General features: G+C 47.3%; 13 protein-coding genes across 13 annotated transcripts; 5 read left to right on the top strand and 8 right to left on the bottom strand.

The window, feature by feature from the left end:
• Positions 1–12: 12 nt before the first annotated feature.
• On the bottom strand, positions 13–607 carry Bathy12g00210 (predicted protein; the record flags this gene model as incomplete). The annotated part of the gene is made up of 2 exons (XM_007509617.1): positions 13–28; positions 60–607. 2 exons carry the CDS (start codon positions 605–607, stop codon positions 13–15), a joined length of 564 nt encoding a protein of 187 aa, XP_007509679.1.
• A 356-nt stretch (positions 608–963) lies between these two features.
• Bathy12g00200 (predicted protein) lies at positions 964–2,931 on the bottom strand (the record flags this gene model as incomplete). The annotated part of the gene is made up of 1 exon (XM_007509787.1): positions 964–2,931. The coding sequence occupies one exon, from the start codon at positions 2,929–2,931 to the stop codon at positions 964–966; it is 1,968 nt and encodes a 655-aa protein (XP_007509849.1).
• A 233-nt stretch (positions 2,932–3,164) lies between these two features.
• Positions 3,165–3,818, bottom strand: Bathy12g00190 (dUTP pyrophosphatase, putative; the record flags this gene model as incomplete). The annotated part of the gene is made up of 1 exon (XM_007509645.1): positions 3,165–3,818. The coding sequence occupies one exon, from the start codon at positions 3,816–3,818 to the stop codon at positions 3,165–3,167; it is 654 nt and encodes a 217-aa protein (XP_007509707.1).
• Positions 3,819–4,036: 218 nt separating this feature from the next.
• Bathy12g00180 (SNO glutamine amidotransferase) lies at positions 4,037–4,828 on the top strand (the record flags this gene model as incomplete). The annotated part of the gene is made up of 1 exon (XM_007509814.1): positions 4,037–4,828. The coding sequence occupies one exon, from the start codon at positions 4,037–4,039 to the stop codon at positions 4,826–4,828; it is 792 nt and encodes a 263-aa protein (XP_007509876.1).
• A 109-nt stretch (positions 4,829–4,937) lies between these two features.
• Bathy12g00170 (putative glycosyltransferase (ISS)) lies at positions 4,938–7,040 on the bottom strand (the record flags this gene model as incomplete). The annotated part of the gene is made up of 1 exon (XM_007509838.1): positions 4,938–7,040. One exon carries the CDS (start codon positions 7,038–7,040, stop codon positions 4,938–4,940), a length of 2,103 nt encoding a protein of 700 aa, XP_007509900.1.
• Positions 7,041–7,271: 231 nt separating this feature from the next.
• Bathy12g00160 (predicted protein) lies at positions 7,272–9,773 on the top strand (the record flags this gene model as incomplete). The annotated part of the gene is made up of 1 exon (XM_007509951.1): positions 7,272–9,773. The coding sequence occupies one exon, from the start codon at positions 7,272–7,274 to the stop codon at positions 9,771–9,773; it is 2,502 nt and encodes an 833-aa protein (XP_007510013.1).
• An 89-nt stretch (positions 9,774–9,862) lies between these two features.
• Bathy12g00150 (predicted protein) lies at positions 9,863–11,194 on the bottom strand (the record flags this gene model as incomplete). The annotated part of the gene is made up of 1 exon (XM_007509641.1): positions 9,863–11,194. The coding sequence occupies one exon, from the start codon at positions 11,192–11,194 to the stop codon at positions 9,863–9,865; it is 1,332 nt and encodes a 443-aa protein (XP_007509703.1).
• A 243-nt stretch (positions 11,195–11,437) lies between these two features.
• Bathy12g00140 (serine hydroxymethyltransferase) lies at positions 11,438–12,973 on the top strand (the record flags this gene model as incomplete). The annotated part of the gene is made up of 1 exon (XM_007509879.1): positions 11,438–12,973. One exon carries the CDS (start codon positions 11,438–11,440, stop codon positions 12,971–12,973), a length of 1,536 nt encoding a protein of 511 aa, XP_007509941.1.
• Positions 12,974–13,052: 79 nt separating this feature from the next.
• Bathy12g00130 (pseudouridine synthase) lies at positions 13,053–14,024 on the bottom strand (the record flags this gene model as incomplete). Its single annotated transcript, XM_007509861.1, has 1 exon — positions 13,053–14,024. One exon carries the CDS (start codon positions 14,022–14,024, stop codon positions 13,053–13,055), a length of 972 nt encoding a protein of 323 aa, XP_007509923.1.
• A 604-nt stretch (positions 14,025–14,628) lies between these two features.
• Positions 14,629–17,677, top strand: Bathy12g00120 (predicted protein; the record flags this gene model as incomplete). The annotated part of the gene is made up of 2 exons (XM_007509847.1): positions 14,629–17,402; positions 17,443–17,677. The coding sequence occupies 2 exons, from the start codon at positions 14,629–14,631 to the stop codon at positions 17,675–17,677; spliced, it is 3,009 nt and encodes a 1,002-aa protein (XP_007509909.1).
• A 70-nt stretch (positions 17,678–17,747) lies between these two features.
• Positions 17,748–20,828, bottom strand: Bathy12g00110 (predicted protein; the record flags this gene model as incomplete). The annotated part of the gene is made up of 1 exon (XM_007509693.1): positions 17,748–20,828. The coding sequence occupies one exon, from the start codon at positions 20,826–20,828 to the stop codon at positions 17,748–17,750; it is 3,081 nt and encodes a 1,026-aa protein (XP_007509755.1).
• A 324-nt stretch (positions 20,829–21,152) lies between these two features.
• Bathy12g00100 (unknown protein) lies at positions 21,153–21,935 on the top strand (the record flags this gene model as incomplete). The annotated part of the gene is made up of 1 exon (XM_007509875.1): positions 21,153–21,935. The coding sequence occupies one exon, from the start codon at positions 21,153–21,155 to the stop codon at positions 21,933–21,935; it is 783 nt and encodes a 260-aa protein (XP_007509937.1).
• A 62-nt stretch (positions 21,936–21,997) lies between these two features.
• Positions 21,998–26,251, bottom strand: Bathy12g00090 (ATP-binding cassette superfamily; the record flags this gene model as incomplete). Its single annotated transcript, XM_007509941.1, has 1 exon — positions 21,998–26,251. The coding sequence occupies one exon, from the start codon at positions 26,249–26,251 to the stop codon at positions 21,998–22,000; it is 4,254 nt and encodes a 1,417-aa protein (XP_007510003.1).
• Between the last annotated feature and the right edge of the window lie 36 nt (positions 26,252–26,287).

Below are 26,287 nucleotides of genomic sequence, written 5' to 3'. Positions count from 1 at the left end.
CTAAGAGCTTCTTCACTTGCGCTTCCAACTCGTATAAATGTTCGTCTTCGATGTTGAACGATCGCATCGCGTCCGCTAAATTGAACAAATACTCGTAATTCGGACCGGAAGGTCCTCTCGCGTTAGCTATGACCGTTGCTATTTCATCTACCGTTTGTTCGCCTACCCAGTTCACGTTCTTCTCGTCCTCTGTCGCTATCCAACACACCGCCTTCGAGCTAATCAGTTTCTTCGTCTTCTTCGCGTCGCCGTCGTCGTCTTCATAAATTTCTAACTGCACGCGTAAATCGTACTGCTTTTCCCTAAACTCTAAATTCTCCAAGCACTTCTCCACATCTTCTCTTTTAATCCTGTACGCGACGCCAGACACGGGCGAGTTCTTCGAGCATTTCGTCATGGTCACAGTTCTTCCCGGAAATTCTAACGTGCCACGATGGTCAGTCGAGCCTTGATAAAACCTTCTCTGCCACCCGAAGGCTTTACACCGAACGGTTTCAATCGGTTCAATCCCTTCAATCTCAAACTTCCACACGATACTACCGTATCCAAAAACGTACAAATCTCCGTTCTCTTCCAATATTACGTCTTCGTGCGCTTCTCTCTCCATGGGACGGAAGCCGTCGTTTTTATCATTAGCATTATTAGGGGTTCCTCTCATTCTTTTTACGACAGTTTGACTTAAATGCTGTTGATGTTTTCGATGATGATGATGATAATGATTACGACGATGGGAATAAAAAAGGCGTTGTTGAGAAGAAAATGCAGAGCACGATGAGTGCGCGCCGCGCATTTGCTTTGTTCTGCTTTCCTCGCTCCGCGAGAGAGAGAGAGGCGTTGAAGAATAAATGGAAGAAGTGCGTTCTCTTTTATTGTGTGGATAAATTTAGGTGAATCTTCTCTCTCTTTTCTCTTCATTACGAGTTCATGTCTAACTCTCTCTCTCTCTCTATTAATCTAAATCTCTCATTCATCACCAGGCCGAACCTCATCTGGCATGTATAGCGAATACACCAGCGTGAGAAGTTGATCAACTTTGTCCTTTTGCACCTGCTCGCCACCACCATCGCCGATGTTTTTCGCTCGGTCTCTCAAAACATCTCTGGCGTGAGAGACGTCGATTTCGTTGTTTTCTAAATCGACGAAAATCCGCTTTTGAATAGCATCGTCTAACGTCGCCCATAAATGCGCGATTATAATGGCGACGTTTTCTAAGCTCGATAATCCGTGATCGAGCTTTTCTAGGTATATGTCTTGCTCGTCCTCGGAGTCTTGCGGCGGGTTTTCGTCGTTGGGGAGTTCGATTTTCGAGACTCTTTTGCCGTAGGAAACGTACGATTCGACGAGCAAATCAAGTTTTACGAACGAGTCTTCCACAAACTTCGAGACGACGCGATTATACTTGTCCGTGTTTTTCGAAATGTCGATGTTTTGAAACAGAGAGGCGATAACGGATAACGTGCGCTCGCACTCGGCGTCGACGTAATCGTTGCCGTACTTTTTGCGAATCTTTTTAATCTTCTTTTCGTCGCCGCCGAAACAACCGACAAAGGTGGAAAAGATGGTTTTCAAACCAAACGCGTCGATGAATTTCAAACACCCGAGTTCGTTCTCCGTCAACGCAAAATCCAAAATTTTCAATGCCGAGCCTCGAACGAATAATTTTGATTTCACGCACATCAACATCAACTCTAAACCTTCTAAATTGAAAAAAGTCTCTTGACCTTTCTTCGTTTGGAGCAAAGCGCACAAGGCGTCGGCGAGATTCTCGACGATTTCTCGTTCTTCGCTATCTTGCGGTTCTTTCTTTTTGTAGCACGCAATAGCCATCATGATTGGATCCATAAACGCATCGTTCGCTAACAACATAGATTTCTTCACAGTTTCGTCGCACCCGGTGGTTAAAATTGAAAGCAACTCGGACGCTTGTAACTTCACACCATCCGTGCCTTGTTTTTTGCCTACTCTTTCGAGTAAGTACTCTTTCAATCGAGTGTTGCTTTCGTTTAAAAAGTATTCGCAAATCTCGCTCGTGCCTCCGCTGATTTCGATCGCGTTTTCTACGATTTGTAAAATAGTCTCCTCGGCGTTTCGTTTCGTCTCTTCTCCGGCTAAATCATCATCTTTTTCTTCTCGTTCTTCTCTTTCGTTCTTCTTTTTTGGTTTCGAAAAGAATCTATCCATCAAACAATCGACGAACATTTTGATTCCGTCGTTCTCTCTTAAGCAGTTCAGCAACTGAAACGCCTGTCTGTTCTCATCCTCTTCTCCTTCGTTGCTTGCGTCTGGATCGAACAACTCTCGAAACAACTCTAAAATGTCTACGCATATGTCCTCGTTCTCGTGCGCCAGCACGGAGAGTAAACTCGGAACGCACTTCGTATCGATCAAAACGTGATATAATTTCGGCGCAGATGCCAACGACTGTAAATTCTTAATCGCATTGTCCAAGTCGACCTCTGAATCTAAAAACTTCTCCGGTTTCGTCGAAAACTTTGCTCTCTTTTCCACGTTATCGTTCAAAGCTCTTTCGAATTGAATCACGAACTTCTTGACACTCTTCCCTGTTAATTCCGTGGTCTCTTTGGTAATGTCCGGGTTGTTCTGCTCGATTTCTGCGAGCATTTTATCGTAATCTATCGTTGACTTTGTCTTCATCGTCGTCGTCGTCGTCGCGGTCTCGTTGGACGTCTTGCGCCTTTTCGCGTTGTTGTCGTTTACCAATACCTCGTCATCATCATCATCATCATCATCTTCTTTGGCGGCGAAAATTTCTTCCCTGTAATACCCGACGCCTGCTTCTCCGTTCTGGAAAATGTAACCATCTCTCGGGCCTTGAAATCCACCCGGCGCTGGAATGAACGACGAATCATCGTCCTTTCCACCCCCGTCCAGTGTTTTGATGAGATTTTCAGTCAGCTGAACACCAGACATTAGTATTTTTAGTTGTTGTGTATGAATTTCTCCCTCGCCGATGAGGACAAAGAAGAGAATGAAGAAAAAAGCAAAAATTCAAAAATGCACGCTGTAAGTACTACCAGTACTAAGTAATACGTGCACGTAAATTATATAAAAGTACGCGTATATTTAATTAAATAAGGACAAGCAAGAAAGGTGAAGTAGTAATAGCGCTGCTGATGACGATCAAAGAACGCGTTGTTGATAGTTTACTTGCTCACTCCGGTGGAACCGAAACCGCCGGCGCCGCGCTCCGTCGCTTCCAAGTCTTCGACTTCCACGCACTCCGGCGTAGTGATCCTCTCCAAGATCATTTGTGCGATTCGGTCGCCTTTCTTCACCTCAAAATCCTCGTCTCCAAAGTTGGCCAAAATAACGCCGACGTTCCCGCGGTAATCGTAATCCACCACGCCGGCTAAGACGTCGATGAATTTTTTATACGCCAAACCACTTCTCGGAGCGATTCGAGCGTACGTGTTCTTCGGAATCGCGATGGACAAGTCCGTCTTGACGAGCTCTTTCGATTTCGCTTTGACGACGCAATCGTACGCGGCGGATAAATCGTACCCAGCCGCTCCGTCTGAACCTCTGACGGGAACCGTCGCGTGCTCGGAAAGCTTCTTTACTCTCAGCTTATTTTCAAATAACGTTTCGTCTTCTGCGCTCATCATTTTCGCCTTCTTTTCGATTTCGTTCGTAAAACCTTCACCTCCGGATCCCATTTTTATGTTGTCGTGCAATGCTCTTCTTTTGTTGTAGTTGTTGATAAAATTACTACTACTACTACGTTGTTTAATACTACTAATACGCGAGGAGTAGACGATGAACTGATGATTACGCGCCGCGATGCGTCTAATATGCATTAAAGTGAAGAAAAAGGAAAATTTTAAATTTTTGAAAGACCAAATCGAAAGAAGAGAGAAAAGAGTTAGTCAATTTGGTGCTCGCCACATTAGCTTTTTTATTAGCTTTTTTAGCTTTTTTCGCTTTTTTCGCTTTTTTCGCTTTTTTAGCTGCGTCGTCACACCACACATCCGACTTTTATCAGACGTCACAAAAAGAAAAAGAAAAGTGCGTGACGATGGCAATTGAACAACAAGAAGATAAAATAAAAATCGGCGTCCTGGCTTTACAAGGCTCTTTTCGCGAGCACTGCTCGATGATTCGAAGATGTGGCGGCGAAGCGGTTGAAATTCGTTCCGCGTCTCAGTTGGAAGGGTGCCAAGGAATGATCATCCCGGGTGGGGAAAGTACCACCATGGCGAACATCGCGAGACGATGGAACTTGTTCGATGCGTTGAGAGAATTTGAGGACGAGGGAGAACGGTGCGTGTGGGGGACGTGCGCGGGGTTGATCTTCTTAGCCGATCGCATCGAACAAGGCGCCAAGCAAGGTGGTCAAGAGTTATTAGGTGGCATCAACGTGGACGTTTCTCGTAACTTTTTCGGCTCGCAAATTGATTCTTTCGAGACGACGATACCGTGCGATATCCCGGGGTGTTCAGAAAACGACGTCAAGTGTCGAGCGATTTTTATCCGAGCTCCGGCGATTAAAAAAGTCGGGGAAAACGTCGAGGTTTTAGCGAAATATTACTTATCCGAGGAGAAAAAGAAAGAAATGGGCGTGGACATAGAATCGGTGGTGGTGGCGGTGAAACAGAAGAACTTGTTGGCGACGAGTTTCCACCCGGAGTTAACGAGCGATTTGAGATGGCACGAGCTCTTCATGCGAATGAGTAAAGGGTGCAAACCGTTCCAAAGCAAATTGGCAAAAGTTGGGGAAGATAGAAAACCAGAGGAATTTCAGCCATTATATACGCATCCAGATTTGCCGGTGTTTAAGGACCAAGTCATCGCAGACGTGATGAAATAAGAAATATATTTTTTTAATCGCACATATTTATTACATACATCAGTAGTGACAATCTTTTTTCGAGTACTTCTATATTTTTTTTCTCGAATAAGCAAGCAACACACAATAACTAAAGCTCGTCGCTATACGTTTTAATCTCGATAGGATTCATGACTTGCGCCGCACCCGGTGGGAACATCTTAATAAATTGTTGGTCCGAGTTTCCCGCTAACATCCACGCGGTGTTATGGATGTACGGGAAATTTTGTTGCGCTTGCGCAAACGCCCACGTCGGGAGTAAAATTGGGTGCTCCGTGTTGAACCGATGGACGCCATCGTAATCGCGCTCTTCAACTTGGAACTCAATCGGTATTCCACGTACGTCTTTGCACACGATAAACGCCAACGACACCATTTCGCCTTCTTTCGTCGTCAAATCGTGAAGCATTTCTTGCACCATCTCGTAATCCACGCGCACATCCGGTCGGTGGTACAACATCCACTCTTCGTCCCAATCTGCCTGTTTCGGGTGCACATCTGTGGTGACGTGAAAGATGGGTCTCTCCGCGAACGATGGCGCTTCTTTCATCTTCGAGAGCATGAATGGAAGGTTATTCGTGTGCGTTTCCAAAGCTAATTTCAACACGCCGTCGAATCCGGCGGCGACGCGATCGAGCGAGAACTCTTCCTTAATCCACTCTACGGCATCTTTGCTCTTTTTCTTCCATTCCGCGGTTTTCCGCTTCTTACCAATCTCAGCTAATGCCTTTGCAACGCCTTTCACGTCAGGCATAACCCACTTTCCACCTAAAGCGGCCAAGTGTTCCCATTGCGCAGGGGGCACAGAGATGCCGTTTCGCGTGAAATCTTCCATCGCTCGAAACTTTGTCGTCACGACTGGCGTCCCCACCGATTGACACTCCAACACGTTCATCCCGAAACCCTCAACTTTTGAAGGGTGTAAGCACACATCCGCGTGAACTTTCATCGCCGCAACTCGTCCTCGTGGGTGCAAGTCGATGTCGACCGTATAAATGTCCGGTGGCAAATCCATTTCCTGGACCAGTCCTCGCAAATCGACGCCTTGCGGTGCCAACTCGGGAGGCGCTTTATTTCCGTTCCCATCGTGGTCGCGCATGACTTGCGTAGACGAGAACGAATGCACCCATAAATGTTTCTTGATTTCTGGGTGTGTCTCGTGAAATTTTGCGAACGCTTGGATGGCGACATCCCACCCTTTCCTATCGGCGCCTTCGTAATTCGTCCCCGAGGCGAGCACTAAAAACACATCGTCGTCATCACCATCTTGACTGGTTTCTACCGCACTAAACGACGACGGACGTCTTTTAAACATCTTATCGTATTTGTTCGCGTCAAATACAATTTCTCGGTCCGATTTATTCTTATTCCCTTTTAATCTGCGTTCTTTCTTTAACCAAGTCTCCGCGGCGGATTCCAGAACGTTCGCGTCTATGAAATGCGGAATATACGCCACGTCCGATCGCACGTCCGCGATGACTTTCGTCGTCGATGGCGATAATCCAACCGCATACGTGTACGATTTCAGCAGAGCTTTATTCGATCCCCTGACGGTATTGTAATGGAACGGCACCCAGGCGATGGTCGGTACTTTAAAATCGTACGAGTCGTGGTAGACGACGTTGATGTCGCCTAAGACGATAAACGCATCGATACCGTATAATTTGGACGCGTCGTTCACTTCGGACATGGATGCAGCGGCACCATTTACGCGAGCAATCACGCTCGTCACTTTCGTCCTCGCTGGTAACCCGAGAAACTTTAAATGTGAAGCGTCCCAGTCGTGCGGCATTTTCGGCACTTGTGGTGGTGTCAAATTGGAGATTTCTCTCCCCGTATACACTCCCGGTGGTATATTGTGCACGTTATTCCCTCGCATCATCCAATACGTGTTAAAATTATACTTTTCGTTCAACCTTTTCATGAGTTGATCGCCTTGCATCTGATACGGACCGTACATCCACGGGAATCCCGCGCACACGAACGCGATGTTTTCCAACTTTCCCGATCGGTCTTCGCTTTTCCTCGCTTTAAACGGAGCGGCTTTTTTCCCAGACGTGTGCCATTGCGCGTTCGTTTGTTGTATGGAGACGAAAAATACGAACAACAACAACAACAACAACACCACGGGACGAGTGAGGACGGTGGGGGAGAAACAACGGCGCAGTCGACTGCTGCTGCCGCTGTTTTGCATCCTCTCCTTTCTTTCTAAGAAGAAGTGAATGAAGAAAAGGTCGACTTGGAAACTTCTTTTCTTTTTTTGAGAGAAGAGTAAAATAGACGAGACAGTTAAAAACGTCACAAAACAAAAAAAGAGAACAAATTTAATGACACTAACACAAAAGAAAGAACTTAAAGAAGAACCCGGGATGACGGTGTTGCTCTTTTGGTAATAGTAGACTAATACTATTCGTCCTAAATGATGATGAACAAAGCAGAGGATAAAACAACAGCGGATGATGGTGGCGATGGCAGAGGAAAAGGAGGAAAAGGAGAAGAGTTCCACGTGAATTCCCCTTTTTCTCCACCTCCAGAACAAACGAAAGAAGAAAGTTCCAAGGAGGAGGACGCGTTCAAAACGCCTTCCCCGACCTCGAACCGATTCGTCGGGACTGAAAATACGGCGACGACGACGACGACGACGACGAGTTCAAATTCAAATTCCAAGAAGAAGTTTAGACCGAATATCAATACTAATAACACGCATCACGTGACTTGGTTTAATCCAGAAGCGAAAACCGCAGAGAAACGGTCGTGGTTACAATCCAATCGAAAACTAAAAATAAAAAAGAACGCAAACGCGAACATCGAGAAAGTGAGCGAGGAAGGAGACCACGACGTCGATGATGATGATGATGATGATGATGATGAAAACAACTATTCATCTACAGATAAGGGAAAGAAGAAAACAAAGTTTACGTTCGAGAAGTTTCTCGTGGTTGGTTTACATCCGGACCGGAGCGATTTTACTGCGGTGGCGGATTCGCCGAGAGAGTTTCGCGAAGCTAGTCATCAACAACAACAACAACAACAACAACAACAAAATCTGAATAATAATAATAGTCATAACAACAGTAATAGTAATAGCAGAAGACGCTCTTCCAAAGACGTGCGCGTATCGCACCCGAAACACACGCCGCCGCATCGAGGAACGGTTGGAGAGACGTACTCGGCGGACGTTTTGTTTTCCTATCCTCCTTCTCCTAAAGCTCGAATAGAAGGAGACGACGAAGACAGCAACACGGAAGACGAAACGGCGCAGCAATCGTTCGATGTTGAATCAATCGCACACTTTTGTTTCCCGAGTGGCGTGGAACCAAAACTAGTGGAGAAAACGGCGTCGATGTCGAAAATTTTAGAGGTGGCTTACGGCAACGCCCAGAAAACTCACGACACTTCGAGTTTTGTCTTTCGATTGACTGGTGGTGAAAGCGGAGAGGAACCTTTATATGGAGTCTGCTTATACGCGAACGAGTTTGTGAGTCAAATGCCGGTTATCGCGTCTTCATCGTTGTCGTCTGCGCTATCGCCGAATTCTTCTTTTTCGGAGGAGACTATACCTAGCGGCGGCGATGGGGAAGGAGGAGGGGAAGAGGCAAACTTGAGAAAGTACCTCGTCGCGGCGCCTAGGTGTTATTGCCTCATCACGAAAACGCCGTTTTTTAAGACGACATTTGAAGTCTTGAGAGCAGTAGTCACCTCAGAAAAACTGGAAAGATTACGGCGAGACGAGAGACGATTAATGAAGGATTTGGAGATGGCGTTTTCGCGTTCTGGCATTACTCCGACGAAACCGCCTCCACCTCCACTTCCAAAGACGAGCGGTGAAGACGAAGAGAGTAAAAATATTGCGCGCGATCTCAACTTTAGCGAAGAAGCGCCGCGAACTCTAAAGAGCAAGACAGATAGCGACGTCAAGGCTACATCGTCACGCGGTTTCAATAGGAGCGTGGAGGAACAAACACGGAAGAACGATGATTCGTTGCGGATACTCGAGTCCTTTCACGCCGAGTCAATTCCGAAACTTGGCGACGCGACGCGCGTTTTCAACGGTCCTTTGATAAAGGATGAAGCGGGAAAAGCCTTAAATTCTGAAAAGAAGAAGAGCATTCTGGATGCGCCGATTCCGTTTTATCGGCCCGTGAGTACAACAGATGACCCGTGCTTTGAAAGGAAATGCATTCGCGATTCTGTTGGGAAAATCACCTACACGTATGACGAGGAAGCCGCGCACATCGAACCTTGGGCGATTGCGGCTTTGTGTCGATCGTTGAGCATTGAGAATATCATGGCATTTATGGCTTGCGCGCTGCTGGAGAAACAGGTCGTCGTTTTCTCTCCGAATTTAGGTCAGCTATCCGGCGTGATTTTATCTTTGCTAGCGATGTTACGTCCGTTGCGTCCGAGAGGATTGTTTTTACCAATTTTGCCGAATTCGATGACTGATTTTCTCGAGGCGCCCGTGCCTTTTATCGTAGGCATTCAGCACAAAACCAACGACATACGACAACGCACGCAGCACATCACGCGATTGAATGCGTATAAAGATGAAATCAAAATCATGGGTGGTATAGTGGCAACGGCACCAAACTGGCACGAACTCAGAGAAAAATTGAGACCGATACACGCCTCCATCCGCCTGGCTGCCGAAACGCAGGTGTTCTCCTCGGTTTTAGAACCATCGGAGAAATCTTCAAAGCTGTGCGGGGAATTTGGTGAGTGCTTCAGGAATCACATGCGCGATGCGATACTGGGTCGCATTCGGAGTTATTCCATCGCCGAAGTTGGAAAAGATGGACAGAAAGTGGCGGTGTTGCTTAAAGACGAACTCGTCGATTCGTACGTCGGACGCGATCGCTCGTTTATGAAAAACTTTTGCGAAACGCAATTATTCACCGCATTTACCGATGAGTTGCTCGATAATTAATTATATACTACTAGTAGTAAGGAGTATCATTAGAATTACATTTTGCGTGTTGAAAGAATAAACTACTTTATAGATTGACAGGCGCGCTTTTATTTCTTCGCAAACAATCCCTGATAAAGATATACACCAGCGATGGCCAAGGAAACCGAAATCGCGCCTACGTAGTTATAAATTTGAGAAATCCCTCCAGTCGCGCTCGCCTCGTTCAAAACCTGTATTTGATCCGGAGTCGCGATTTCAGCAATCTTCCCAAAGCCCCACACCGTCATAAAGTCAATGAGAAAAATCGACGCGGCGATGGATAAATTCAGTTTCTTGAACGTGCCTCCTCCTAATCTGTTTCGTTTACTCGCGTCTAATAAGACAAACTGCGCTGGCGCTAACCCAAAAACCGCGCCTAGACCAAACAATCTTCTAATGAACTCCGCGCTCGCGTATGGTTCGTTGATAGCACTTAAGGGAGAAGTCGGTGAGAACGCAAACGCGCCGCCGACGATCAAAGTCGTAAAGAAACTGAGCTTATAATATCGCGATAAGTACGACGCGTCTTTATTGGAGAAGTCCTTCAAATCGTCCCAATCTTTTGCGAACAAATCTGAAACTCCAGCAAACCCACCCCCGTGCGTGTTGATTGCACCGACCGATGCAAACAAACACGGCAAAGATAATCCGGTGAATGTCACGATGGCCGACGCGTTTGGTCGAGGCGCTTCGCCTACGACTTGGGTCAATGCTAAAGCGCCAATAACGGACGCTAAGACTAAAACGTTACCGACTGCGAGTCGCTGGTACGTTTGGGAATTCAAGCGATTGTTCTCCGCGGCGTCTGCTAACACGTAACACGAGCACAAGGTGATTAACGAAAACGCATCCGAACCGAATAAATTTGACCAGTGCGTTAACGTCTCCACGGTCGTAAAGTCTGGAAACTGTTCCGCGTCTTTGAAATCTAAAAACGTCGTCAACGTCTCTGGCGTGTTGAATAAATTTGCAAGGCTAATCGGTAGCAGCGCGATGCCCGAAAGTCGGAACGCGTTCGTTTCGTTGTTCTCGTCGTTACTCTCGTTCGATGATGATGAAGACGACGACGACGACGATGACGATGCCATCGCTTTGATAGTATTATTAGTAGTAGTAATCATTTTCTTTGCTAAACCGGGGGGGCATCGACGGGACGAAGATGACGCTCGAGTGTTTGTCGCGAATCCATTTTGAACCAAGAACGATGATGATGCTTTCGATGTTGTTGTTATTGTTGATGACAACATTACCGCGTTGAGTAGTGTCTTCTCTCTTTTGGATATGCTCGTATAAATTTCTGTTTTGTTATGTGGCGTGTGTGTGTTGTTTGTCGCTTTTTCGTTTTTTATCTTTTTGATCTGATGAGATCTCTTCACATCAAGCTCTTCGTTCGTCGTCATCGAAGATATTTTCCTTCAAAACCCCGGACTTGGAACTTTTTCAAATAAACAAAAACGCGTCAACAACCCCACATCATCATCCATCACAAACAGAGAGAGAGATATTACTTCACAACAAACATCAAACTCATCACATCATCCTTTAAACAACAACAAAAGTAGCTCATCAAGATGTTTACTACTTTATCCTCGAAAGCCGCCGCGCTCTCTGTCGGTGCTTCCTCTTTTTCTTTGTCGTCGTCGATGTCGAAAAAAGGAGGAAGAAATTCAAACACGACGAAGAAGGTTGTTAAAACGACGACGACGACGACATCTTCTTCTGCGGGGTCCAACAACAACAATAACAATATTAATAAAAGAAACGGAGGAGTTCAAAAGAACAAAGCGGTGGCGGATCCGACCGCGGCGAACGCAACTTCTTCCTCCCATCCGTTCCAAGACTTGGGCGTGAAAGAGTTAGACCCAGAGTTGTTTGCCATCATGCAAAACGAAAAGGAAAGACAAGCTTTGGGGTGCGAACTGATCGCCTCGGAAAATTTTACATCGAAAGCGGTGATGGAAGTGAACGGTTCGTGCTTGACGAATAAATATTCCGAAGGTTTACCCGGTGCCCGATATTACGGTGGCAACGAGTTCATCGATCAAACGGAAAGCTTGTGCCAAAAACGGGCCTTGGAGTTGTACGGGTTAAACCCGAGCGAATGGGGCGTAAACGTGCAGCCGTTGTCGGGATCTCCGGCGAACTTTGCGGTGTATACCGCGTTGTTGAACCCGCACGACAGAATCATGGGTTTGGATTTACCACACGGCGGTCACTTGACGCACGGATTCTACACGCCGAAGAAGAAGATCTCCGCGACGTCGGTGTACTTTGAGTCCATGCCGTACCGATTGAACGAGGAAGGTTGGGTCGATTACGACAAGTTGCACGAGAACGCGACGTTGTTCAGACCGAGAATTATCATTGCCGGTGCCTCGGCGTATCCGAGAAACTACGATTACAAGAGAATGCGCGAGATTTGCGACGATGTCGGCGCATACTTGATGTCCGACATGGCGCACATCTCCGGTTTAGTCGCGGCAAAAGTAGCGGACGATCCTTTCGAATACTCGCACGTTGTCACGTCGACGACGCACAAATCCTTGAGAGGGCCGAGATCTGGGATCATTTTTTACCAAAAAGAGTTCGAGCAAGCGATTAACTCTGCAGTCTTCCCGGGATTACAAGGCGGTCCACACAACCACACCATCGGCGCTTTGGCCGTGGCGTTGAAAGTGGCAAACACGCCGGAATTTAAAGAGTACCAAAAGCAAGTGTGCTCGAACTGCAAAGCCTTGGCGAAGAAACTCACGGAGTTAGGGTATAGCTTATCCTCTGGCGGGACGGACAACCACTTGATCTTGTGCGATTTGAGACCGAAAGGCATCGACGGTGCGCGCGTGGAGAAGATTCTCGACATGGCGCACATCACTTTGAACAAAAACTCCGTCGTAGGTGATACGTCTGCGCTCATTCCGGGCGGTATTAGAATTGGAACGCCGGCGATGACGACTAGAGGCATGAAGGAGGCTGATTTCGTGAAAGTTGCCGAGTTTATTGACCGAGGCGTTACGATTGCGAGCGAGTGCAAAGCCTCGGTGACGACTGGAACAAAGTTGAAAGATTTCAAAGCATACGTCGAGGGCGCTGATTGCAAACAAAGCGGCGATATCGCCAAGTTACGCACGGATGTTGAGGCGTACTGCGGCGCGTTCCACATGCCGGGTGGCGTTTACTAGTCACTAATATATATATTATTGTTACATGGTGCCTACTACTACTACTAAGAGTTTCGAGCGCTTCACTTTTCTTTCGATTTTAGAGATTAAACACCTCCCGCGCTTTCGTAATGTCTAACAGTTCGCACATTCCCGGTTCGAAACCATCTTTCAATACGAACCCAGCAAAACTTGATCGGTGTAATTCGATTACCATACAACCCAAACCTTCGAAGAACATTTTCTTTACTTGGTGAAACTTACCTTCCGAGAGGGTAATCGTTGCCTTTGCGGCGTCTGTTTTATGAATTTCGAGTTTCGCCGGTAAGCACGCTTTTGGTTCTCCCGAAAGTTTCATCGTTCCTGACGCAAATAACGAAATCGAAGAGGACGGAATCTCTCTATCGCACGTCACCTCGTACACTTTCTCTACCTTTTTAGAAGTGTACGCGTGTAATAACTTCCCGTCGTCCGTGAAGAGAAGGACCCCGGTCGTGTCTTTATCGAGGCGTCCAACGGTGTTGATCTCGGGAACTCTGTTTAACCATCTCTCTATTCTTTCCTTACCATTTACTGCGTCGTCCTCATCCATTAGAGTCGCTTTCATTAGTTCATCGTACACGTTATTTCCTTCCTCTTTTTCTTTCGAGCAGACGCAGTTTTTCGGTTTGTGAAATAAAATCAACACCCCGTCGAGTTCGTTGGATTCTAAATGTCGTCCATCGATGAGTACGTCGCTCGGGTCTACTTTCTCCGACGAAGATTTAATTTCTATCGTCGAATTGGAAGACAGAGAGAGTCGATTTCTGTTTAGAAATTCAGTCTTCACGCGACTCCTTCCATCGCAGTATCCCAATCTCGAGACCAGTCGGTCGACTCGTTCTTTCTTTCTGCCGCTGCTCTTTTTCTTTTCGTTTTCGTTTTGTTTCTCGTTTTTGTCTGTTTTCGTCGTTGCCTTCCAGACAAAAACCAATCTTCCTTTTCCTCTTCCTCTCACAAACCATCGACGGCACAGATTTTCGTCGCGAGGACAATACTGTTGATTCGTTATATGATATTGTCTCGCCAACATGAAAAGCGTGATGTGCTATGTTTCTTTTCTTCCCGTCGTCATTTCCTATCTATGAGTATGAGGCAACTCTTCAAAATCACTCTGCGAGTAAAAAAAAGTTGTTCCTTCTGCACAAACGACAAAAACTCTTTCTGCTCCAATTTAAATAGGTTTTGGTGGTGAGTTTTAAACACAACGACAAACCAATTTTCTCCAAATTTTATTGTCGGCGGCCGTTTAGAGAGAGAAAGAAGGTGAGAGAAGAAAGGATACGACGACGACGTGAGAGAAGGAGTAAACGACGCAATCTTCTCTTTTTCTCTGAAACGCTCGAGTAGAGTGCATTCTTAGTAACCCGCGGGGACGACCACCCACATGCGATATAAAAGTCGCCGGGGATTAAAAATTCTCCATCGTCAATAACGAACTCAACACATTTCCTTCGGTATTTTAGTCGGGTCGTAAAGTAAAGAGCGAAAGATATATATACATATACACACACACACACACACACAAAGAGAGAGAGAGAGAGGGAGAGAGAGAGAGAGAGAGAGAGAGAGAGAGAGAGAGAGAGAAACAAACACGCCGCGCGCTTTCGTGAGAAGATATACACGCGTACGTCATAATGGGAATCTCTGGGTTTAACAAGATGATGCAGAAAGAGTTCAAGAAGAGCTTCGCTCAACCGAAAACAGACGGAGGAAAAAACTACAAGAAGAACAGCAACAACAACAACAACAGAAGTAACAGTAACTTTACTTCTTCTTCTTCGTCGTCGTCGTCGTTGCATGATATTAAAAGTGCGTATAAACTGGACCCTAGAAGACTGGCATCGTTCGACCACGTGTACGTGGATGTGAATAACGTCTTGCATGTCGCCGCGCACCACACGAAAACAGAGTCCGCCTTTTACAAAAAGTTGTTCGGTTTGTTGACCGGTATCATTCGTCGAACGCGACCGAGACATTCGATTACGTTCGCTTTAGACGGGCCAGCGCCAATGGCTAAGACCATCACGCAACGACGACGACGAGTGAGACTATCGTCGGGAGAGAGAGAACCATTATCGACGGATTTATCGAGAATGATGAAACTCGGAATTACGCCCGGGTCGAGGTTAGCGCTGAAAGTCGATCGAGCGATTGAGTATTACATCGCGTCAAAAGTACACCGAGAAGATTTTGGTCCGGACATTTTATACGAGCTCTCGGGAACGACGGTGCCGGGTGAAGGTGAAATTAAACTCGTTCGAGCCATGCAGTTGAGACAGGAAAATCCAAACTTTCAAAATCACACGCACTGCGTCGTTTCCGAAGATTCCGACGCCATTCTTTTGGCGCTGACGGTTAATCCAACCATGGACGTGTTCGTTAGTGGTGCGCAGAGACTCGTGTTTTCAGCCAGAATGTTCAACGAGGAATTAGCGATGAGTTTAAACCCGAATTCAAAAGTGCTCAGCGCGGAAAATAACTTGAGCGGCGTCGGCGGCGCTGGGGCTGGGAGTAAATCTAAAAGGCAAGCGAAAAGGGAAATGGAAATGAATGAATACAACCAGAAAAGAGGCGGTGGTAGTGGTGGGGAATCACAAGCTTTGCACGCGAAAGGCTCGAATAACAATAGCAATAATTCTAGCAGTGAGAATAGGAGTAGCGATGAAGGTGACGACGGGCAACTGTGGTGGGACGGTATTCTACCAGACCGGAAAAAGCGCCCAAAGGAATACGCACAGGAGTTGTCGGCGATTCGACGGGATTTTGTCGGTTTGTCTGTGATGTCAGGTAATGATTACATTAGTGGGAGTCGATTTGGGGTGAAGTTTTCGTGGAGAAATTACGTGCGCGTGAGGAGCTGTAAAATGTTCAAAGGTCGAAACCGTTTATTCCCGGGGCCTCCCTCGAATACGAAAGATCCTTTGTTTCAACTTCGTTTGGAAAGAGATCGGCGTTCGCAACCGATGACGGGAATGGATGACACGGTAAATTGGGCCATGCTCAAAGCCGTAGCCGGAACGCTTTTAAATCCAAATTATTTGGACTGGTTGGAAGAGAACGATGCGAGTGCTTTTAAACACACGAGCAAATACGCGAGTCCACTCGCCAAGGACATGGTAACCATCAAGGATTTTTCAATCAACTACTCTACGCTTGCAAACATGCCAGCTGAAGATTTTGCACACGTTTGGAACAATTTTTCGGACGTGAACGAGAACAACGACAGCAGCGTGAAACGCGTGTACGATTACATGTACGGCGTCGAGTGGGTGTTGGCGACGTATCATGCGGGAGAATGTGCAGATTTTTCATTCTATACGCTTTACGATTCCTCGTCGCGACCGCGATTAGTAAACCAAGTTGGTGGTCTCGGTGGAAACGATTTACTCGATTACGCTTCTATACCAGATACGTTTGACAAGAATTGCGATCCGTTGAGAGATAAGACTCGGGCAGAGGCTGTTTTTTACAACAAGGCACCTATTACGCCTTTGGCGTATTCGTTAGCGGTGATTCCACGAGGCGGTCGTGCTCAGTTGTGCAAAGGCATTCAAGCTTTGGTAGATCCAGATTCTCCTTTGCGCGAACTATTCGTGTGCGATTACTGCGCGCGATGTATTAAGCATCGTATCAAAGTCGCTCCGTTGGAAAGAACGTTGCAGCAGCAACTCTCCGGGAATAGGACTGCAAAAGCACTTGGTGGGTTGAAAAACAAGTCTGCCGATACTGTAAAACGAAACGAGCCAAAGCAGAATCAATCGAAGAAAAGTGGGAACACATCCCGCATTGACGAATTGTTAGCGAGAAAATCACCGATGTATGTAGAAGTTTTGAACGATGGCGACGAAAGTGACGACGATATTTCAGATGTCATCATAATAGAAGACGAAGAGGGAGACGATGATATTGAAGACGAAGACGAAGAGGGTAGCGTAAAAGTTTTTCTCTCAACTGACGACGACGACGACGATGAAGTGAGCGATGATACTGTCGACGCGTCTGAATACGAGGACCCTCCGCTTGAATTTCCGTCTAAGAAAACGTACAAGTCTTACGAAGAAGTTCGAGATGAGCTGCGCAGATTGAATCGAAATCATCTCCAACACGTAAAGAACGCATACGTACACGTCGATAAACCACCGATGTCGCTACCATCGCTCGAAGCTGCGGTAGCGCGATTATCAGCAGACGAAGCTTTATCGAAGGACGAAGAGGTGCTGCGCACGATTGGAAGCCCCGTGCTGTACTGGAAGCGTAAGGTATTAGATACAAAGGACGTGGAGGAACAAGACTTTTACACGACGAGAGAGATGGAAGCGTGGAGAAGCACAATCACGCCTCCCGGGTGTAAATCATTAACTGAAGGTGTTACCTCAATTCGACGTTACGACGGTGACGTTGCGCAAGTGTTAAAGGAATGGAGAAAGCGACGATTCAGAGGGGGACAGTGGAATAATCAGCAGCAACAACAGACGCGACAGCCGCAGCAGCGAACGCAATCTTCGCCGCCTCCACGAGAGCAACAGCAACAGCAACAACAACGGGCGCCGTCAGATCAGCCCTCCCAAAGGAAGTTCGCGGGAGGACGAGGAGGACGAGTTTCATCTGCGACGCCGCCGGGGAGAAGTGGTGCGCGACGCGCGAATCCAAAGCCACCAAAAGCTCCGCCGCCGTCGGCAATAATGATGATGTATCGCGTTGCATTCTAGTTACTAGTTTTACATATTTTGATATTTATTACATCTTAGTGCGATCAACTTTCTCCAGCAAACGGATTGAACGCGCCAGTCGCTAACAGGTCGGTTTTATAGGCGCCACCTGCGACGACCTTTTTCTTCTTTCCGGACGGACTATAAAATTTTAGCCATTTTGAAACGGAACCGTCCACTATTTCTACGTTTTCGAATCCATTCAGAAGCGCTCGCGATGCGGCAATGTGCGATTGTTCTTCATCTGAATCACCCCCAACGAAAATGATTGTTTGTGCTTTTACTTCGGTGGCGTCGCCTCCTCCGCCTAGCAATGTCAAGAGACTTTCTATATAATCTTTTTCTTCGACAGGATCGTACTCCGGACTCAACTTTGTTCCTTTCGCAAGTCGCAACGGACATGTCAACATCTTTTCAATACTCTCGGTTTTAATATCAAATGCGTTTCGGCAGTCAATGAGGACGGCTTTCTTCGAGTAGAAACGTTCCACGGCTTCGTCGATGGTAATCGTTTTGATATCTACTTTTGCATTTGAACCCTCATCATCTTCATTAGTTATGCCTTCGCCGCATTCCTCTTCCTCATCTTCCTTTTCATTTTCGCCCAGCGGGTCTAGCAACTTCCAACGTCCTGTTTTAGCATTATACATTTCTGGATTTTGATTTTGTGTCCGTTTCGACTTGTTGTGGTAGAAGTACATCCTACCGCTTCGAGAATCAAACGCGCGTTTCCACGCGTCGCCACTCGCCAAACTTTTCTTCAACTTCTCGAGTTTTTCAAGTTCAGCTGCGCGACGCTCGTCTGCGAGAGAACCAACGACGGGAAGCTCGGCACCAACGCACGTTGTTCCAGCTGCACCGGTGACATAATCGAGCGACCACTCCTTCAGTCTCTTCTTACCACCCGGAGTGTATTCGCGGACCCATCCATCGTAACCGCCCGGAACGACCGCGATGTTTTCGTATCCGATGTTTTCAGCCAAATACGCCGCTAAACCATTTAGTTCGGGATTGTCGATTTCAAGATTTGTCCTTTCGTTTATTGCATCACCGCCTAACAATACAATCATCTCTTCTTTATTCGTAAACATCTTCGTAAACTGCTCGATAAAATCTGCGGCGTTCGCTTCGTACGTATACGCGAGCGGTTTTCCTTCAACTTTAACAATAGGGAGGTTGATGGATCCGACGACAGATTCGCGTCTAAACGATCGCATGTCTCGTACATCTACCACTTTGCACATTTTTGCCTTGAAGGCATCAAATGCGCTTTCAACAGATACGATGGTATATTTACTATCTTTACGAGACGGCGGTCCCGGAATGGCGTTTTGCTTTTTCGCTACCTCTGAGTTCATTTTTCTCGCAGCCTCTTCGAGCTTTAGCGATGGGTTCGCTGCTATTTCAGCTTCTCGCTGTGCTTTCTTCTCTTTCGCTCGCCGAATTGTAGCTTCGAGCATTAGTGTGCGCGCTTTCAAGGCTTGCTCGCTCGCTGCGCTCGAACGCATCTCCATGCGTCTTAACTCGCGTTCCTGTTCTCGTTTCTTCATCGTTTTTTGCCAAGATCGTTTAGCTTCCATAGCTTCTTTTTCTTCCGGGGTTAAATCCTCGGGATTCTTTTGCCACTTCATATACTCTACCGATAGCTTTTCTGAGTTGACCAAATCTTGTTGGTTCGATAACTCTTTTGCAGCTGCCATTACGCTTTCCGTGGTGATTTGCGTCTTCTCGGACTGGACAATCTCCAGAGGCGCGTGGTACTTCCAAGCCGAAGAAGGCGCTTCATCCGTACCAACGTTGCCAAATAAATCCACACCAGATGTCCCAAGAGCTAAATTTTTCATCAATACTTGGCCAAACTGATCGTCGTAGCCGTTCTTCTTTTTCGAGTTGCCAATCATCCAGTTACGAATGGCGTCGTCGTACACCGTGGAACGCGTAGCTCCGAAAAAATCCAGCGGCTGGTTCGGAAATTTTGCCACCAACGCTCTCGTATCATCAATACTCCACAACGGATCGTCTTTAAACAGAGCGTCTACCATGTTTACAATATCATCGAATTGAGGGTCCCAGTACCATTTTTCCATTCTTCCATCTCGCAAAAGCGGTGCGTACAAACGACTCAAATCGTTCCCGGTGACTATGATGGGTATTCTCACGGTTTGTAAATTCGAGCCGTCTTCGCGGCGCTCTTCGCCTAAAGAAACTAACTCAGGATGGTCGCACAAGTTCATGAGCGTTCCACACACAGTTTGATTATTCACCGTTTGTTGCGTATCTTTGAACCATCCCAATCCGGCATCGATGTCGTTCACAATCAAGCAGGACATTTTCCCGTGCACTCGAACGACTTCTCCCGCGCGTCGATATCTTTGTCGTATGAGCCTACCAGGCCCGCCCGCGCTTTCATCTTCGAGTTCACCCGCGCTCGTTACGATGGGCATCATTCCTAATTTTTTACACGCGAGTTCTAAGTTGAACGTTTTCCCGCATCCTTTACCACCCCAGACGCCTAAAATCAAAGGGACATTCGGACTATTCGGTTGCGCGGCGCACATGAAATTTTTGCACACGTGTAAAGCTACTTTTTCTATGAACTGTTCTGGAACGAAGTAGTCTCCGACTAAGTTGTTAAACTGTCGAACTTCTTGGAACCGAAAGCGCAAATCGCCGTTGGCGATGTCTGAATCCGCCCCGAGTTTAAATTCACCATCGCCTCGATTCCGTGCGAAAATATCGTCAATCTTTCCTTCTTTCGCTCCGACGTTTGTGTTTGTGTTTCCCGTATCGTTCTTCCCGAGTTCGTACAAGTAATCGATATTTTTATTCATCTGCGTTTTCTCTCTCGCCGTCCAAGATGATGATGATGATGAACTTGTAGTATCAGTATTAGTATCGTCGGAAGAAGAGGAAGCGCGAGTTCTCGTGGTCGATGATGAAAGTTTTCTGAATGGATAATCCTCTGCTCTGCTGCGTTGTCGATGATGATGACGACGAAGATGAGAACGAATATGCTTTGTATTCAGAGTAGCTCCTCCTGCTGCCGCGTCAGTCCAAGCTACGAATAAAGACGAACTCGATGACGACGACGCCGACGACGGTGCTGAAAAAATCGTCGTGTTCATTCTTTCTCTCCTTCTTCTTCTCTCGTCGTTACCCCCTGGGTGTTTTCGTCTTTTTGACTGGTGGTTGTGAAGATGTTGTTGCACTCTGAAAAAGAAAAAAAAACACGTCAAAAACACTCAAAAGAACACACCTAATAATAAAATATATGGATACTACCTACGACTACTGGTAGTTATTAGAAGAACCAAACTAGTGCATATTAAGAACCCGAGTATATATTGATTGCATGAGAACGAACAAGTAGTGGGGGGTGGAAAAGAGAAGGAGAGATCGGGACGCAAAAGAAATCCTTTATTATTTATTAGGGGTTTTTTGTCCTCGTGATGAAGAAGAGAAGAAAAAACATCGCGCTGTTTGGCTTGAGCGCAAACCCAGTGACGGACAGAGGAGGTCACGGAGAAATTGTCAAGGCTTTGTTAGCGATGGAAAGGATTAAAACGAATGGTGACGACGACGACGATGACGACGACAAATTGTACGACGAAGTGTGGGTCGTGCCGGTGTACAGACACGCGTTTGAATCCAAAAATGACGCGATGCTGAAAACGAAAATGCCAAATTTTCAGCAGCGATGCGAAATGTGCGAGAAACAGTTCTCGATCCCCGGAGAAGGAAAAAACTCTGTGCAAAGGGTCAAAGTGAGAAGAATCGAACTCGAAGCGACTGAGTGGAAGAGGAAAGTAACCGGAGACGCAAACGCGACTATTGTAGGGACGTTTGAGTTGTTGGACTATTTGAGAAACGTCTACGAGAAGGAAAAGGATGACTTTGAAAAGAGGAACATCGAGTATACGTTCGTGATGGGCAAAGACGCGTACGACGATTTAATTGGTGGTAAATGGATACGCGGAGACGAGATTCTGAAAACGACGAATCTCGTCGTCGTTCCTAGAATCTCGTCGACCGCACCTACGACGGCAACGGCAACGCCTACGATGATAAAAGAAGCAAAGTCCGTTGTTTTCCTTGATAATATATCAGGCCTGAGAGACGTTTCGAGCACTGCTGTTCGAGAGGCCATCAGTAGCGGAAATAAACCATCGACCATCGAGGAATTGAATCCTTTCGTCGCCGAATTCATAGAAGAGAATAGATTGTACAAATAGTAGTTTTAATAGTAATGTATGTATGTGTGAGTATGTTCATTTGTGTATTTAATCTTCTTTAATTATTTGTCGTCGTATGCGTTGCGCAAGAGTTCATATTTGCCGCCCTTGCGCATGAGTTCGTCGTGCGATCCGCTCTCAGCAACCACGGATCCTACCCCATTCTCGTTGTCAAGCAAGTAGATGCGCGTTGCATTTCGAATCGTGCTCAATCGATGCGCGATTACAATCGTACTCCGTTGTTTACCGTTTGCAATGACGGCATCGAGCGCGGATTGGACTAGTTTCTCTGATTCATTATCGAGAGCCGACGTCGCTTCGTCCAACAATAAAATTTTTGGCTCATGTACGATCGCTCGAGCAATCGCAATCCTTTGCTTTTGACCTCCGGAAACTAATGAGCCACCGACGCCGACATCTGAATCGTACCCTTGCGGCATGTTCATGATGAATTCGTGCGCGTTTGCAATTTTAGCAGCTTCGATAACTTTTTCGCGAGAAGCTTCGCTGGTCGGCGAGCCAGAGGCGATGTTATCGTGTACAGATCCCGAGAATAAGACGGGTTCTTGCTCGACGAGACCTATTTGAGCGCGAAGCCACATAACGTCGAGCTCTTTGATATCGACGCCATCAAAGAAAATCTTGCCGCAATCAGCCCCGGGAACAACTAAAGAGGTTAAATCACCCTCGCTATCGTTACTCTTCGCAGCCAAGGATTTTGGCGCGACTGCATCGTAAAAACGTTCTAAAAGCTGCACCGCGGTAGATTTGCCAGAGCCACTCGTACCAATGAGCGCGATGGTTTCACCGGCTTTCACGTTCAGGTTCAAACCGTTTAATACTGGCGCATCTCGTGTCGGGTACGAAAACTTCACCTCTTGAAATTCGATGGATCCTGAGAAATTATCGACAATTGTACCGCAATTCGACTCTTTCGCCTGCGCACGCGTCATTGGAATGACGCGCGCATCACCACTTTCAACGAAAGGGTTCGTATCAATTGGCGGTTCACGATCGATGAGTTCAAAAATTCGACTCGCCGCTGCGTTTCCTGCGGTTTTGTCTCCCATAAACATCGCCGCCTGTCCAGCGCCGGCGGCGCAGAAACCGAGGGCCCAGAGGGACTTCATGAAATCGATAAAGGTCAATTCGCCTTTGTTGATGAAGTAGCCGCCGAGCCAAAACGCGTAACCATAAAAACCCATAGTGACTGCCTGACTTATGCCAAATGTTGCACCTGCGCGCATGGATTCGTTTCGCTCGGCTCGGCTCGGCTCAATTAATAAGGTGTCGTACAAACCGGCGATGCGTTTCTCCAAGCCAAACGCTTGGACGTCTCTAATCATCTGCACAGCCTCGCTCACGACGGACGATGACTTCTTCGTCGCATCAGTAATTGCCGATGCGCCGCCGTCGCCGAGATTTTTCATATTGAGCATTTCCCCAACAGATAATATGGGAACCGCGGCGAGCAAGCACAGGCCAAACTTCCAGGAAGACGACAGCGACAAGCCGAGGCCAAAGCCTAACGCGCCAACCGTTTGGATGAATCCACCGAGCGATTGCCCAGTCATGTTGCGTACTTTGGAGGTTTCCACGGACAGCACTTGCGTGAGCGCGCCAACAGAGTTATCCGTGTTGTCAAAAAATGGGATATCTTGACGCATCATCGCGCGAAAAGCGTGCGAGCGCAAACGCCTCGTTAACCGTTCGCCAACGATGCCAAATATACCACCTTGGACACCAGAAGCAATAAATGCCGCGATGGCTACGCCAAACATGGCGATTGCTAACGTTTCTGAACGATCGCGCATATAGTCGGTATCGAAATTGAAGAACAACGCCATGATCTCGGCGAAAACAAACGCAACCGCGGGCATGATGCATCCGTTTACAACGGCGACAAAGCACCCGAAGATGACGAGTGGAAACTCCGGCTTCGAGTAGCTCCAAATTCTACTCGTTTTCACTTCGTATTTATCCGATTTCGCGCCCTTCTTCTTCTTCTTCTTCTTTTTATCCTCGTCTCCCTTCGAAATTTCGCTCAAGTTGGCGTAGCTATCAGATTTACCACCCGAAAAGCCTTTGCCATCAATTTGCGAGTTTTCCGCAGAAGCAAGCGAGGCAAACGATGCTTTCGAACTCGATTTTTTCATCGATTTCGATGATACTGACGGTGCGTTGTCATCTTTCGATAAACCAACCAACGCGCGATACCTTCCGTCTTTACCCAACTTCATGAGCTCATCGTGCGTACCTTGCTCCATGACTTCACTACCGGCGGATGGATCGTTCCCGGGCTTACCGAGGACGACAATTTTGTCTGCGTTTCGCACCGTCGTCAAGCGATGCGCGATGACGATAGTCGTTCTCGAACCACCCGAAACCAAAGCATCCAAGGCCGCTTGAACGAGACGTTCGTTCTCGGTATCTAATGCCGATGTTGCTTCGTCCAATATCAACACGGGCGGGTTCCGAAGCGCCGCGCGCGCGATTGCGATTCGCTGCTTTTGACCGCCCGAAAGCTTTGCATTCTTTCCACCTACGATGGTATGGTAGCCATCAGGAAAACTTTGAATGAATTCGTGCGCTCGCGCAACGCGCGCCGCGCGTTCAATGTCTGCGTCAGTGATGGAAGACTTGACCGATGAAATCGCTCCCGCTGCGATATTTTCGGCAATTGAAGCTTCGAAGAGTAGCGGTTCTTGAGATACGATACCTATCGCGTCACGCAGGGCGTTGATCTTGAGCGTCCGGATGTCAACGCCATCTAAGGTGATGCACCCTCCTTGTTGCGGGTCATAGAACCGCTCCAACAATCTCGCGATGGTTGATTTACCGCATCCACTTTGGCCAACTAGCGCGCACATAGTTCCACCGTCGATTTTCAAATTTATGCCGGCGAAGACTTTTCGATTCAAAGCGCCGTAGGCGAAGTGCACGTTCCTAAACTCAATGTCACCTTTGATAGGAAACGAAAGTTCCTTCCCAGTTGGATTTCTCGTATCGATACCGTTTTCTGGCACGCGATCGATGATTTTGTAAATTTTGGCGGCGGCAATGCGTGCTTTCGCCAAAGCTTCAAAAGCCGGACCGGCTTGCCCGAGCGCGAATCCTCCGAAAAGAACAGAAAAGAATACCATGACGACGGTTCCGCCGGACATGCACACGTCGCTCGAAGCACCGAGTAACGAGCCGACCGAACTTACCTCGCGGTAGCCGCATCCGCAATTGGGAGATTCGTATCCCGCCGGGTATTCGAGTTTACACATGCACTGCGAGTACGAGTCGGACCCGGAAATTATGGAGCTGCTTTTATAAAATCCACAATACGGTGCGGCGAATTCGTTGTGCATCGACCAGCTGATACTCGAAGCGTCTGTTAAGCCATCTGGTGGTGGGTATTTCTTCAACGCATCGTCCATGGAATCTGCCACAAGCTTGTTCCCGTACCATAAACCGAGCGAGTACATCAAAAACATCGTCCCAAACAAGGAGCCGCCGGAAAACGCTGCCTTCCACGTGCGCGTCGCCGCTTCTTTCTCGGCGGCGCCCAAGTGGCTGTCGTACCGTTTCGCCATGACTGGTTGTACGTTCAACGCGTTCGTTACGCGAATTGCATTTAAGGACTCCGTGGCCACCGCATCGGCGGCTTTGTACGCTTCTACGCCTTTTTCAAATCCAGAGACGGTTTTCACGAGCATCATCGTCGCAAAGCCCAATAAAGGTGTCGTCGCTAAAATAACCAAAGAAAGTTCCCACGAAAAGTAAAATCCGACGCCGAAGCCACCCGCCATTTGAAAGAACGCTTGCACGAGCTCGGCAAACTTCTTCGATAAACCTTGTTGTAACTCGTTCACTTTCTCCGCAGTATACGAAGCTAATTCGCCCGCTTTCGCTTCGTCGAAGAACGCGACATCCTGCGTGAGTAACGACTCGACGTATTTCTGTCGCACGTGTCTCGAGTTTCGACTCGCAGCCCATGATACAAAACCGTACGCTAAGAATAGAGAAGTCCCAAGCGTTAACGCGACGATTTCCATCCACATGACGGCATTTTTTGTCTGATCTGAAGACGTCGCAGACGCAGCCGTGCTATCCATCATATTTCTAAACGCAATATTGATGCCGGGGAAACACAATCCACCAATGGCTGCGAACACACAACCGACCAAGAGCATGAGGATATCCGGAGTGGTATAAAACCGGAACAATTGCATAAACGGAACCGGTTGAATAGGAGTAAGATCGTCTTCTTTTTCCTCTCCATCTTTTCCCGTGGGTGAGGGTGCCGTCTTCACCTTTCCTTTTCCCATCTTGTTCCTCTATATCACCACCACGTTCGACGCAAA

This window comes from Bathycoccus prasinos (assembly GCF_002220235.1).
Source record: "Bathycoccus prasinos genomic : Chromosome_12".
Lineage (NCBI taxonomy): Eukaryota > Viridiplantae > Chlorophyta > Mamiellophyceae > Mamiellales > Bathycoccaceae > Bathycoccus > Bathycoccus prasinos.
The sequence above is the reverse complement of the archived record's forward strand: the minus strand, read 5'-3'. Positions and strand labels throughout refer to the sequence as shown.